The sequence below is a fragment of the Eptatretus burgeri genome, chromosome 12, assembly GCF_056783735.1.
Source record: "Eptatretus burgeri isolate ZD-2024b chromosome 12, Ebu_testis_v1, whole genome shotgun sequence".
Classification (NCBI taxonomy): domain Eukaryota; kingdom Metazoa; phylum Chordata; class Myxini; order Myxiniformes; family Myxinidae; genus Eptatretus; species Eptatretus burgeri.
This window is the reverse complement of record NC_140972.1, coordinates 13,112,541-13,127,383: the sequence shown is the minus strand read 5'-3', so window position 1 is coordinate 13,127,383 and position 14,843 is coordinate 13,112,541. Positions and strand designations below refer to the sequence as shown.

At 42.4% G+C, this 14,843-nt stretch overlaps 1 protein-coding gene across 6 annotated transcripts in view; it reads right to left on the bottom strand.

Annotated features, from left to right (window-relative positions):
* The window catches only part of LOC147015119 (uncharacterized), an 81,566-nt gene that overhangs the window by 40,726 nt on the left and 25,997 nt on the right, over positions 1-14,843 (bottom strand). For 4 of the 6 annotated variants that reach the window (XM_085849566.1, XM_085849568.1, XM_085849567.1 and 1 more), the window contains one exon: positions 1-100. This exon is cut by the window's left edge and continues 5 nt beyond it. The exons of the other annotated variants lie outside the window; for them this stretch is intronic. In XM_085849566.1, the coding sequence (XP_085705692.1) occupies positions 1-100 (100 nt within the window). The remainder of the gene's footprint in view (positions 101-14,843) is intronic. 6 annotated transcript variants of the gene reach the window in all.

Here is a 14,843-nt window from a genome sequence, read left to right as displayed (position 1 = left end):
TACAAATGCTAATTTGACAAACAGCATCACTTTCAAGCAGCATTCTGACGCACTCCGTGTGTCCATTCTCAGCCGCAATGTGCAGCGCTGCTTCGCCGTTCTGATGGACAATGCTCAGAATGAAAATTCAAAATGAAAATAAAAAAAATTACATTTTGTACAACCTTTCATGATCATCTTGGTGAACATCTTTAATGGGGAACTCCAGGATTATAATGCTGATTATCATCAGCATCATCAGCATCATAATCATCATCATCCATGCTCTCTCTATTTCGAGCATCAGTTCTGCGGAGGCAGTTTCTTTGCTAGTTGTTACAATCTTGGACGGATTGCCACTTTGATGCAGGATGCTTGACAGAGTGTAGAGATTTGTAATTTGTTCAGGGTGTAGAGATAGCTCGCCTACTCTGTGAAGGATACTGTGGGATCAATTTTGTCCAACTAATGCCGCAGATGGAATGCCCAGTTTAATGTCCACCAAAGGGAATGCACAAGCAATGATGCCTCGCCCCACCTGTGAAACACCACGATGACAGTTTGTATCTCGGCCTAGACTTTAACCTAGGCAAGACAGCTTAGAGGCAGGAGTGACGGGCCAGCCATAGATCAAATTATGGCCCAGATGAGGAGTCTTCGGTGTCCCTCTCCATTTGTTTAACTTTTGAATATGTTATGATGGGGTAGCAAGTGCAGGTAGTGGTTAGGGATAATGAGGACAGGTAGTGCTGAGATATTAGCAAAATAGCAACACATATTTAAAGTATACAAGAGGTAAAGAACAGATTACAAGTGTGGGTCCACTGAGGAATAGCACCAGGAGAGTGGTTAGTGAGGAAAATGAGATGGCAGGCTCATTAAACAGGTATTTTGCTTCAACTTTTACACAAGAGCAGTCAGGGGAATTGCCAAGAGCTGAGAGTATCTATCGAGGAGGTGAGGCAGGGCTTTTACAGAAGATCCAGGTTGGAGTGGAGGAAGTAAAGGAACGGTGAGGTAATCTAAAAGAAGATAAGGCTCCGGGGCCAGGTAATATGCACCCGTGAGTATTGAGGGAGGTGGCTGAGCAGGAAAGTGAGATGTTGACGGATATGTTCAATAGCTCACTGGAGTCAGGACGGGTACTGGAGGATTGGAGAGTGGAAAATGTCACATCATTATTTAAGAAAGGATCCAGAGAAGAATTGGGAAACTATAGACCTGTTAGTTTGACTTCAGTTGTGTGGAAGGTGTTGGAGACATTAATTAAGGACCGGATGAGGAACCATTTAAATAAATACAAACTATTTAAAGGTAGTCAGCATGGGTTTACCAAAGGTAGTTCTGGTCCAACAAACCTTTACCTCCACCACGAAGGTGGAAGGAGGTTATGTTTTCACCCCTTTTCTGTCTGTCTGTTTGTCTGTTTGTGTACAGGATATCTCAAAAAGTTGTGGACAGATTCAGATGAAACTTGGTGCGCATGTTAGGTGTGTGACAAGGATGAATTGATTCGATTTTGATGAAGATCCGAATCCGGATACAAGAATTATTTAATTTTTTAAGTGATTCTTCACCATTGAGAGATAGGGACAGAAACGATATGATACTGTATAGCATGACGTTTCAAAAATGTATTGGGCCGATATGTGCTCATGGATCAGGTATTGTGTGGCGAAGGTATACGCTCTACCGAGTGCCCTTCGAGTTTAGAGTTCTATGAAGCAGTGTCTGATTGGGTGGATAAGGTAATGGCAGTGGACATAGTACGAGACTTTTAGAAGGCATTTGATAAGGTACCACATCGGATGTTGTTAGCCAAAGTGAGGACTTGTGAAGTGGCTGGTCAGGTAGGTAATTGGATTGCAAACTTGCTTAGTTTGTGTGCAATGGAAGCAGTGAAGCAAATGGAATGGAAGCAAAGAGTGAATGTAAGTGGGAGGATGTCTTGCTGGAAGGATGTAAGTGGTGGGGTACCTCAGGGATCAGTACTCAGACCATTACCATTCATCATTTACATCAATGATTTGGATAGTGGGGTGAAGAGTACACTTTCCAAATTTGCAGCTTGGAGGTAAGGTGGATTGCAGAGGGGGTGGTGATCAGATTCAGGAAAGTATTGATACTTGCATCAATTGGGAAAAAGATTGGCAGATGTTGTTTAACCTGAACAAGTGTAAGGTGTTGGGGATGGGAAAGAACAATGAAAATGGAGATTACAGGATGTAAGGGGTAATTTTGGAGCGTGTCACACTGGAGAAGGATCTGGGGGTGGTCATAGATATGGGAGGTAAGCAGGCAGCTATATGTAAAGCAAATAGGGTTTGGTTTGTATTTGGATGGGGATCATTTATAAATCAAGAGGTGCTTTTAACATTGTGCAGGAATTTAGTGAGGGCCACATCTCGAATATTGTGTGCAGTTTTGGTCACCACAACTCAGGAAGGACATAGATGCCATAGAGAGGGTTCAATGCAGGGCAACTTGATTGATTCCGGGCCTTGGAGCTTTGAGGAGTGGCTGAAGGAAACAGGACTTTAAAGTGATTTGGAGTTGGATTAAAGTTATTTCCAACATTTGGAGTTTGTACCAGCCCACCGGACATTTGCCCAAACTGCCATATGACCAGTCTTGGCCTGTCCTTCATTATTTTAAACATCTATATCACATCCTCACGTAACCACTTCCTTTGTAATGTATAATGTCCTGTTTCCTTCAGCCAGTCTATGTGGGGAATTTTTTTTTTAACTTGCTTTTTCTTCCTGGAAGGCAAATCCGACTGAACACAATCTCAGCGCTTTTTGAAAAGTCCTCAACAAGTGTGTGTCCACTCTCAGGAGAGCCAGAAAACAACATCTGTCCAACCTCAAGATTGAACTTTCAAACTTGTCTCCCTCTTCTTGAACCTGGTGGTGCCTCGTTGATTATGTCTCTGGTGTATGTTCCCCTTCTTTCCCTTCCATCTATTTAAATGGCACCACAGATGACTCCACTCGAGAGAAGGCTGAATGCCTCAATTCTGTCTTTGCTTCCATATCTTGTGTCCCCAACCTCTCACTCGTGATACCCATCCTTCACTGACATACCCAACTGCTCCTGGACTCTGTGCGTTTTGCACCTGAGAAGGTGGAGAAGGTTCTTTCAAGCCTCGACTCTGACTCTGCTATTGGACCGACAGCATCAGCTCACGTGTCTTAAAAACCTGCTCTGCTGGTCTTGCACATCCTCTTTCTGCCCTTTTCACCCTATCATTTGTGCTACATCATCTTCCTTCTGCTTAGAAATCTGTCAACATCACAGTATTACATATTAAAGGTGCAAAACTGATCCCTTTGACTGCAGACCTTCAGCTTGCTTTCAATCATCAGCAAGGTCACATAATCCACCATTGCAGTTGATATGAAATCCTTCCTTTTCTCCAACAACCTCATCCCTCACCTCAAATCACCAATTTGGTTTCAGACCAGGTCACTCCACCTTGGACATGCTGCTTCCACTCACCCAACAATGGATGGAGGCCTTCAATGTCAGACATGAGATTGGGGCCGTCTCTCTGGACATATCTCATGCTTTTGATACAGTCTGGCATTCTGCCCAACTCTCCAAACTCTCTCCCTATGAAATCCAAGAACAACTCCACACGTGGCTTCCTGAATTCCTCTACTCTCGTATCCAATGTAAGCAATTGACGGAATCCTTTCATCTCCTCTCCCTGTCAAGGCTGGAATGCCCCAAGGCAGCATTCTGGACCCATTCCAATTCCTGATTTTCATAAACGATCTCTCTGACTCCCCAGAAAATCCCCTTTATCTATTCACTGATGAATCACAAGCTGGTTAAACACTTGGAACATGTCTTTCAATCCTGACAAATCTTATGCTCTCACTATTTCTCTCCAAAAGGACCATCTGGCAAACAACAACCCCATCTACTTTCTTAACAATCCTATTGAAGAAGTTCAGTTATTCAAACTCCTGGGTCTCACTTTCAGCCATTATCTTTCTTGGGTGAACCACATTTCAAAGTTGGCCTCAACTTACACATTCTCTTCAATCTCATTCTTCCCTCCAGCTCTTCAAGACAGCTGTTCACTTCAAGACAGCTCAGATCATTGCCAATCCAAAACCATGATCTTTTCTTCCCTCGTCAACCCTCCCCACACCCCACCCAAATCCCTCCTGATTTTCCAGATTTTCCTCTTTGAAGTTTCCTTCTCCATGAATGCGTGTTTTGCGTCCTGTTTTTGTCTGTTACATCCTGATATGTGCAGTGTGCTAGCTTTTCCACGATCCTCGACTGTCCATACAAAAAAAATTAAATAAATAAAAATCTGATTAGGGTAAAAAAAAAAACAACAACTTGTGTACATATTCTATTAGACAACATGGTCCTCATATTAAAATATTTTTTATTACCTCTGATTTGTATGCCTCATCGCTTATTTGTGCTCACAGTTGGCATTGACTCCCATATTTGGGAGCCCCAAAGATCCTCACTCACCAGCCCGTATGTTTCTTGGACCAGCCCAAATGGGCCAATAAGATCGCACGGCCAAATCCCGCTAAGAGGTCACGTCCCAAGTTTATCGCACCACAAATTTCAACATTTTCTTCAAGTCAAGGTTAACCAAGTTCACTAATTCAACATTTTTATTTTTTTGGTATTGCGTTGTGTACAAACAACTTGTGATGCTAAGAACATAATTTCTTTTAGCTGTGACATGTACGTTGAATTAGTCTTGAAGGAAAGCTTGTAAAAATAACAAATAATCAAATGGATCATTTCCTGCAGCCCAAATTTAGACCGGTGTGCATACAAATGCCTGGGCTGGTTTTTTTAGTCCCAGTCCATCACTAATTAAGGGTGTTGATAAAATAAGTGCAGAAGAGTTCTGAACACCAGAGTCGACAATGATAGGACCAGAGGCCATAGCCTGAGAGTAAATAAGAGGAGAGTTAAGATGGTAGTAAGGCAGAGGACTTTCACTCAGAGAGTAGTGAATGCATGGAATGGTCTCCCTGGAAAGGTCGTGGCAGCAGAAACAGTAGATGGGTTTAAATTAGAACTAGATAGGTACCTGAAAGTTATGGAGATAGAGGGGTATGGGGATGTTGGAAGGACTTTTAGGTAGCTTTATTGTCTTTTTTAATACCTTTATGGCATCCCTGAGTCTGCTATACTTTTCTCATCCCCTCCTCTTCCCATACCCACAATTAAATTAAGTCGTAAGCTTGACGGATTTATTAAGCTTCCAAGCAATGAATGAATTGCTTGGAAACATATTGTTATTGTTTCATTTGGTGTTGGTGTTGCGCCGGCATGATGGGTCAAATGGCCTCCTCCTACCTCAAAGTTCCTTGTTTCGTCGAAGACATACCCCAAGCCCGGCAGTCGGCGCCCCCCCTCCCCCCCTGAGCCTGGCACCCTCGGTGGTCACCTGGGTTACCTACCCCTAAATCCGGCCCTGCAAGTGTGCATACCTCTAGCCTATCCTGTCAGCCCGATTCTCTCTGTATATTTCATGTAATAATTAAATTAAGCAATTGCAATCGTAATAAAGCGAAGGTGAAAGATGAAGGTATTCATTCGATGTACCATTCTCAACACACTGCTCCATATATGCTGCGGGTCTCGGTGCGTCAACAAGCCGAATGTATTTTCCTTCAAAACTCGAGAAAGACAAAAAAAAACAGTGGCATATTGTACAAGTTGCCCAACCCATGTAGACAGAAAGCAGGTTAGTATGTCATCACAGCCATGTTATGTGCATTCAACCCATCCTCGTAGCCTACTCTGCACTGTTTAGGCTTGCTTGTATACACAGGCTCAGAAAAATGCCCCATCCACGTGCCCGAGGCCAATGGCGTCACGGGCTTGGTCTTCTTCCAAATCCCTCCCACAGGTGAGTGCCAATAACACAAATACAATTTCGACATTATGTGAGGGCATTTTGGATACAGCATTCAAATAAGACCAAAATATAATAAAGCCGAGCCAATGGAGTACTACACCAATTTTGCAACAAATAAGAGAGCAGGTCGAGTCTCAGGTGATATTTCAAGTGACCCATTGGTTTTCTCCTTTGCTCCAGCACATGGTTTGGATTTTTATTCTCTTTTCAATAGTCTTCCAATCTCATGCGAAAACGAGGAGTAAAAGGAGCAATACATTTCAAGCACGTCGTCATTATCGATAGTCTGCTCCATCCGGTTTTGCGTTCGGCGTGGTCTGGTGTATATAGGGATGTGCATGAGCACGTTTGCACTCACGCACAACCAGGGCTCTGATGTTCCCCCCACACTACCCTGGGGGTTTGTCACCAATGAGGGACTTTCGAAATAATGTAATCCACGCGAGATTGTTCGGTGTGCATGCGCAGAAACCCCTAGTAACAAAGGATATTGGGGTGGTCTGGACATATTTCATGCCTCACAGATAAGGATTGCAAAATGAAACCACAAAACAAACTTTTAAAGAAGCTAACAGTACTTGTAAATGTACCTATGAGAAAGGGGTGTGCCTCTGCACAACACACACACACACACACACACACACACACACACACACACACACACACACACACACACACACACACACACACACACACACACACACACACACTTTCGTATGTGGCCTTGTGGCTGCTGGTTGCATCATTGGTTAGGGACACTACTATGTCGCTTATGTTGTGCCCCTTTACCAGTACACACTGGTACTCATTTCGCTGACCTCGGAAGGATGACAGGCTGAGCCAATCCCCTGGTGTTAATTCAGCAGCTAACAGGGCTCAAACTCAGGACCCTAAGATCCAAAGTCAGCCACCCTAACTGCTAAGCCAACACCAGGCTTCTCTGCACAATGAAACAGTTGGAGAACTTCCTTGATCAACTCAACCAAAAAGTTGATGCCTTACAATCTGTACTGCAAAGACTCCTGATCATGTGCAGCCATGAAAGGCCGAAGGTCTGAAGGTGTGCGTGTTCTAACCAATCCTTCGTGCTCCTTAACACCGATGGGAAGGTCATATTTTGGGGGTTGTTGATACAAAGGATAAGTTAAAAATATTGATATTTACTATTATTCATGTTTGAGAGAAGGGGAGGAGGGGGTGATTGAGTATCGGTTGTATGGGCTGTGAGTGCGGTGATAAAAAAGTGTTTTATTTGGTCCTGGGGCCAAAAGTGAAATTGAACTACATTTTTGCATCTATTGGTTAAAGGAAAAGCGTGTGTGTCTGTGTCTGTGTCTGTGTCTGTGTCTGTGTTGTATTAACAGCAAATGGTATGAACCCGTCTGCTCTCTTCCGTGGATATTTCTCATGTTCCGATATTTTCGTGAGTCCGATTTGCATTCAGGAACACAACAATCATAAATCAACCATTTTGAAGTTGCCACTCTTTAGTCTAAATGCTGAAAATTATGTTTAAAAGACGATTTGAATCACAGATTTTGTGTGAGCGACGGCAGGTTAAAAGTGCCCGTCGAGCAGAACCAAACGACTGTAAACGCACAGCCCGTGCACAAAAGGCCTCATTTGGCGTTCACACATCATTTCAAAAGTCCCGTGTTGTAGTCCTGCCTTTAAATTTGTTAATCGTGCCACAAATGTTGCACAATGGTTTGTATACCACCCCAATATGTGCACGACAAATGATTCTGCCAATTCTTCTTGAAACACATGGCTAATATAAAAGCACACCCTGCCATCTCATGTCCACTCTGTTATGTTCTGCCAAAGTCAGGGAGCAAGCTCCTGTCATAGCCAACCTGTTTTTTTTTTTGTTTTTTTTTTAATCTCACACTCAGCATATTTCCTTGATTGTTTTTTTGGTTTTTTTTTCAAGGTTGAGGATCATGCAAAAGCAAGGCAAAGAACAAACAGGAAAAGAGGAAAAGAGAGGAGGAGAGAAAACACTGCAACCCACATGTAAAATGGTTGGGGTAGGAAGGGTCAGTAGAGGTTGTGGGTAATCATTGGAGATGGCACAAGATGGAGGTGCCTGCTTAATAAAATGTCTTAAGGGGCTGTCACACCTTGACGTTTTAACCAGCGTATGGCAAGGTCTCAAAATGTATGTAAAACGCTGGCATACGCTGAACTATTGATGTTTTTTAAAGTTTTGGGTGTTGAATAACGTGTTGGACGTATGCATAACGTATTAGTAACGTACACTGAACGTTTCAATCACATATAGATAACTTATACCAACGAATGCTGAGCGTGTTGTCGGCGTTCACAACCTATGCCCAAGGATAGTCTAACTTATGCATAGCGCGGCAGCGTATCGCCGACGATCACGTGGCGCAGGCTATTAATAGGCTGCGGCTTGACAATTCAAATCATAACCGCACTAGACATCGAAGTGTGAAGCCGCTGTCACACCTTGACGTTTTAGCTAGCGTATGCTGACGTATGAAAAATTTGCCGAACCAAGCTGGCACACGTCGAATACGTTATGGGTAAGTTTTGTATACGTTAATAACAAGCTGGCATACATCGTAGTTTTCTGGCATATGTCGTCATACGCCGAGTACGTCGAGAAATTTTCAGCATGTTGAAAATTTCTCGACGTACTCGACGTATGAAACACGTTCCGCATATGCTAGCATAAGTTATAGGCACACTACGCGATCGTTGACACACGTCGACACACGTTACTTGTACGTTACTCATAAGTCGAAACGCGTCGAGGTAATGGTTAGTGTCAGTGTTCCAGACTCCCTGGTTTTTATTTTTATTTTTTTTTCTTCGGTATGACGGTGGTGTTGACACTTCGATTTCTAGTGCGGTTATGATTTAAATCGTTGAGCGGCAGCCTATTAATTATATTATATTATAACCACACTAGAAATTGAACTGTCAACATCACCGTCATACCGAAGAAAAAAAACAAAACAGGGAGTCTGGAACACTGACGCTAACCATTACCTTGACGTGTTTTGACTTATGAGTAACTTACAAGAAACGTGTGTGGACGTGTATCAACGATCGCGTAACGTGTCTACAACACGTTACTCATAGGTTAGAAATAAGTTTCGGGTACGCTAAACATTACTTCGACGTGTTTTGACTTATGAGTAACTTACAAGTAACGTGTGTCAACGATCGCGTAACGTACCTACAACTTATGGCCAGCGTTATGCGGAACGTGTGAGTCATACACTGGCATACATCGAAAAATTTCAAGCATGGAAAATTTGTCTAACACCTCGGCGTACTACGACGTATGCCAGCATACAAAGATTTATGCCAGCGTACTATGAAAAAAAGCCAGCGTACTACGACATATGCCAGCGTGCTCTTAACGTATACAAACTTACCCATAACGTATTCGACGTGTGCCAGCGTTTTAGGCAAATTTTGTATACGTCAGGCATACGCTGGTTAAATCATCAAGGTGTGACAGGGCCTTTACAGGAGAGAACACTGCTGGATGGCCTTTCAACAAGCAGGAGCTGAGAACGTAAGAGTTCAGGTGTGCAGTTAGCCTGGATTTTTGTGAAGTTTCACCAGGAGGGGGTTTATCGAAGAACATGCATATCTTCGAGTTGCTTGGGAGGGTCACAGGGCTGAGAGAGCAGAGGAAGATAGAATCAGTGGAAAGGCAGTTAAAAAATAAAAAAAAGAGACTACCAGCCTGCGTGCGATGTGAAGAAACAGAACTTGTGCTTTGACCTCGTTGCCGAACATTCCAATAATGCTTAGAGCTTTAAAATCCAGGCGATGCAGACGTGATGCTGGTTGCGCAAGCCCACAGCATTGGATAGAGCAGCTGTAGATGGCCAGCCCATAGGGGAGGCTTTGTAGATTGAGTAACTCCGATTTTTCAAGGAAAGGATTTGATTGGCAGAGGTGTAGAGGTGAGGTGTAAAAGTTCAAGAGAATGACTGTCTTCTATTGTGGCTGACCATGGAAATACATCTGGAGCAACAGGGTGAGACAGTGAGATTAACTTTTTATTTGTCTCGACCAACTACTATGTGAAGACTATTTTTGGTTACATCCGTCACCCCTAACCTGGGGCGTCCCTCTAAAGTTCACTGTGACTATGAGGTCATAAAATAATCTCCGTCATTTTGAATGCAGAATGCATAGACAGTCCCTCATTACACTTTGTCTAATCAAACCTGTTGTACCATTATCTCCAAGTACACCAAATAATTTCACTGGCAGTTGGCAAAAGCAGTTATCAGCCCTGGGGAGATTCATTGCTGGCATGTTAGAACATCATTGCAAAAATCAATAAAATATAAATCAACACAATGCCTTTGTATGACAACCCCTGATGTTGTGCCATTTGTTGTATAAGAGGGTAAGCAATATTTCAATAGAATGGCAGAGAATGAACAGAAACCACAGTCAGAAAGATTAACAAAATGTAAAATCATGGCACAAAAGGGATCAATCTACATAATTTCAAGTTGGATGCAAGAGGCAATCCAAGTGTTATCAGTTGAAAGTTAGTACATTACATTGTTTACCCAATATAGTTAGACTGCCTTGAGGCAAGTAATCTGTAAACTGCATGAACTGTGGCAAGTTTGAACTGCAGAAGGTGTCCATCCATCCATCCATCCATCCATTGGGACCATACTCTGTACAGAGCGTCAGTGCTATCTGAGCAGTCTCCTGGGCCATTGGACACATTCTGGACAGGTTTTTTTGTATACCTTGTCGAGGCTCATATGAGAGCTAACACACAGCGCACAGCAACGGGGGCATGAGACAAGAGAGGCCAGAGAGGGAAGGACAAAACAGTGGGGAACAGAGACATTAGGAGATCTGTGGAAGGGAGCGGGATGGGGCGGGGAACATGGGGTATACAAGATGGACATTACAAGGACTTTCAGGAAGGAAAGCAGGGAATTTTAAAGAGGTTGGTTTGGGGTGGATTAACGGGGGTAGAAAAGATCGAGGATTTGGATGGGGGATGATAAGAGGTGGTGGTGAACAGCTGTTTTGAAGGCCTGGAAGGAAGGATGGGATTGAACAGAGTGAGAGAGTTTATTCCGGGATTCGTAGGTATGCAAGGAGAAAGGTAGTTTTTTTTTTGTTTGTTTTGTTTTTTTTGGGGATTTAAGTGTTTTTTTGGGAGGGTTGGGGGCATTGGGAAAGTGGGGAAAATAGGAATTGAAGGTAATAGGGAGAGAATACAAGTAAAAACGATCTTACACCGAGAGGGGAAGGATGGGTAGGCCTGAAGGAACCCGATCAGACAAGGTCGATGAAAACTCACAAAATAGCACGATTTTTGAAATAAAACCGAACTAGAAACACACAGAAACATGTAAGTGAGAAAATAAACAGTTAAAATGGGACAAATAACGTCCGGAAACATAGCTTTGAGAAAGTCAGCAGAGAGCCCTGAGAGACCCTGCTGTCGCTCCAAACCTAGAAGCAGAAGCATCACCACTCCAATGCAGGATACCAGCAAGCTGGTACTTATTTTGCCGACCTCAGAAGGATGACAGGCTGAGTCAACCCCACCTGGTATTAATTCAACAGCCAAGCAGAATTTGAACTCAGGACCCGAGGATCCCAAGTTCACCCCCCAAACCACGAAGCCAACACCAGGCATGCAGAATTTTTATTTTACCATTTCAACACAACCTGTTCAGCCTGGAGGTGTGTCATCTACCAAGTGACGTTCTAGTGCTTTGATATATTTTTCTTTTACTTCGAGAAGTATTACGATGTAGGTTATAACTTTCTATTCTCCTTCCGTGTCTGCTATCGGAACCACTTCAGTAAGCTCCAAGTCCTGCTAAAAGGCATTTGGATGATTAAAAGGACATAACGTTTTACAACTTTGAATTTTTTGTTCCAAGCAAATAGATTATTAGCTCCCCACTGGTACCATATTTATTCTTCTATGATGGCAGGGAACCCTTTAAAATATAATGTGACATGCACATGACACACGCGTGCGCACACGCACACACCAAGAGAACCAAGGATGCTGAAAACAAACTGAAAATAGAAATGAAAGCAATGAAGATAAAAACTATAATGACATCAACAAAGGGAGAAAACAAAACCACATGTTTGAATATAACCCGAAAATATTCCACCACAAATGAGGGAAACAAAAGCAAAATCTATCAAATCTCACCCCGAAAGATAAACTTGAATTTTTTTGCAATGGAATTGATGAAGACACAAATAACACAACAAAGAGGAGAGGGGGTGGTGTGGGGGGTGGTTCCCAAACTTGGAAAATAAAAAGCAACACCCAAAGAAAATGCCCCTAGTGATATTTGATTCGGAAAAAAAATTCAAAACGAGCAAAAATGCCAAACCTTAAAAGCCCAGGCTCAGATGGAATTCCAAACTTCTCACTGAAGTAACTCGATGCTCTCCATAATCACTACATACATGTATTCAATGAACTTCTCCCCAGGGAGGAGGTAATGGATGAGTGGCTCACAGAAGGAAACATCTTCCTCAACCCAAATCTGAAGAAACCCAACTATCTCACAAGTGTAGACCAATACCATGTCTACCAACAACATACTGATGTTGGTAAAGTGTTGGGAATACTGATGGGAATCTTCACAGAACGAATGTACCACCACCAAACACAACGTGGAGGCCTAGAGGCAGAATAGAAGGGATGTAAAAAAGGATGGTGCAGAACAATAGACCACCTAATACTAAAAAAGGCCATATTCGAAAAGTGTAAAACCAGAAGAACTAATTTGTCCACAGCCTGGATAGAAAATAACAAAGTTTTTGATAGTGTTCCATATTCATGGATGATAAAACGCATGCAATTGTACAAGATCAATCCCCAAATAATCAAACTGATTGAGAAAGCAATGGAGCTATGGAATACCACATGGATATTGCAGCACTCTGGAAGAAAGATCAAAATACCACGAGTGAAGATACATCATGAGATCTTCCTGGATGATAGCCTTTTGCCCCTCCTGTTTTTCCTGGACCCACTGAGCTACCTCATTAATGAGCAAGGACATGGATACACCCTAATGTCTAATACGAGAGACAAGAAAGGTGATATCTACCGTACATGGATGATTTTAAACTCTTCGCGCTGAACAACAACAAATTGGCAGAACAACTGAAATTAATGAAATGGTACTTCGATGACATTCAAATTGAATTTGAACTAGTTAAGTGTGCCAAGTGCACATTCATACAAGGTCGACCAACAAAAATGGACAACATAAAAATGACCTAAATACAGCAATTAATACAGGGATTAGAAAACAAAGCATCATGCAAGTAGCTCGGAGTAGAAGAGAACCACCAAATATGTCATAAGCAAATGCGCAAAACAATTACCAAAGAATACCTGCATAGAACAAAGCAGATCCTGAAAACATACCTTTCTCTGCGAAACAAAATCAAAGCCATAAACCAACTCACAATACCAGTGTTCCAACACAGCTGTGGAATAGTAAACTGGCCCCAATCAGAAATCAATAACTTAGACATCAAAACAAGAAAACTCCTTACCATCCACAAAATGTTCTACGAAAACCAGTGCATCCCGAAAATGTACCTGCTGAGACGATAGGGAGGGAGTGGCTTGATGGAACACAACCAGGTGCACAGGGCGACGAGTGTAGGACTAGCTGAGGATGTGAAATGCTCAACAGACTATCGCATTCAATTTGTAAACAAACATGAGCACAACAAACCTGAAAAGGTATCCCTAACTCATGCTGCAAGGAATTTCCAAAAATAGGTGCGAATAGAAGACACTGCATAGGAAAATGAAACAACAAACACAGCCCGAACAATTGTAAAAAAAGACAAAATAAATTTCTAACAAGAAATATCAACAAATATACACCAACAACTGGGAGAATGACAAAAGAGCAGGAAAATACAGAAAAATGTATTGAACCGAGTTGGGATCGATAAAAAGGCTCATTGGAATGGCTAAGAAGAGGTCAGCTCAATTGGGACGGAGAACGAATAATAATAAATGCTCAAGATCAAGGACACAACACCAATGTATTTAAAAAGATGGTGGGACTGAGCCAGACAGACAAGTGTAGGTTCTGCAAGACAAACAGAAAGTACAAGTCACCTGCTTTTGGGATGCAAAAAACTATCAGAACAACGTTACACACAATGGCACAACAAAGTGTGCAAAGTGATTCATTAGCACACCAGGAAAATTTCAATCTCCCAGTATCAGAAAACTCATGGAACCATGAACCAAGAGCAATCATTGAAAATAAGGACGTCATGCTTGCTCACCACCTAATGATCCTATTGAGCATCAACACAGAAAACAAAACCTTGTGACCAGACGTTGTTCGCAGGAACAAAAAGGAAAAGACAGAATATCAGTACCCAGCGATTTTGGATTAAATAATGCTGAAATCAAGAAAATGACCAAATACCAGGACCTCAAAAATGAGATCAAGAGATCGTGGAAGCTGAAGAGCATCAAAATTACACCACTGGTGATAATTGGAGCAACAGGAATAATAAAGAAGAACTTCACTGAGATTTTGAAAACCATCATCAGGAATATTACAACAAATGAAGTACAATTGGAGGCAGCCCGGGATTCAGTGACCATCCTGAAAATAGCCCTTGGAACAAAACTGAGAAGAAAAGTTGAACAACTTGGCCCAGGAACTGCGATCCCTTATGCTAGGTTCCCACGATCACGATGCGCGCACGATTGAAATCGTGGTCTTAATCGTGGACTAATCGTGGTGATCCTATCAGATCTTATCAGATCTTGAGGTCAGTCGTGGCAATCGTGTTATTCGTAGAACATTTTTGAACGGTTCAAAATGTTTCAACGATCGACACGATCAATTGTCAATCGGGATCATCGTATCAGATCGTATTGCATCGTGACAAAGCGCGACAGATC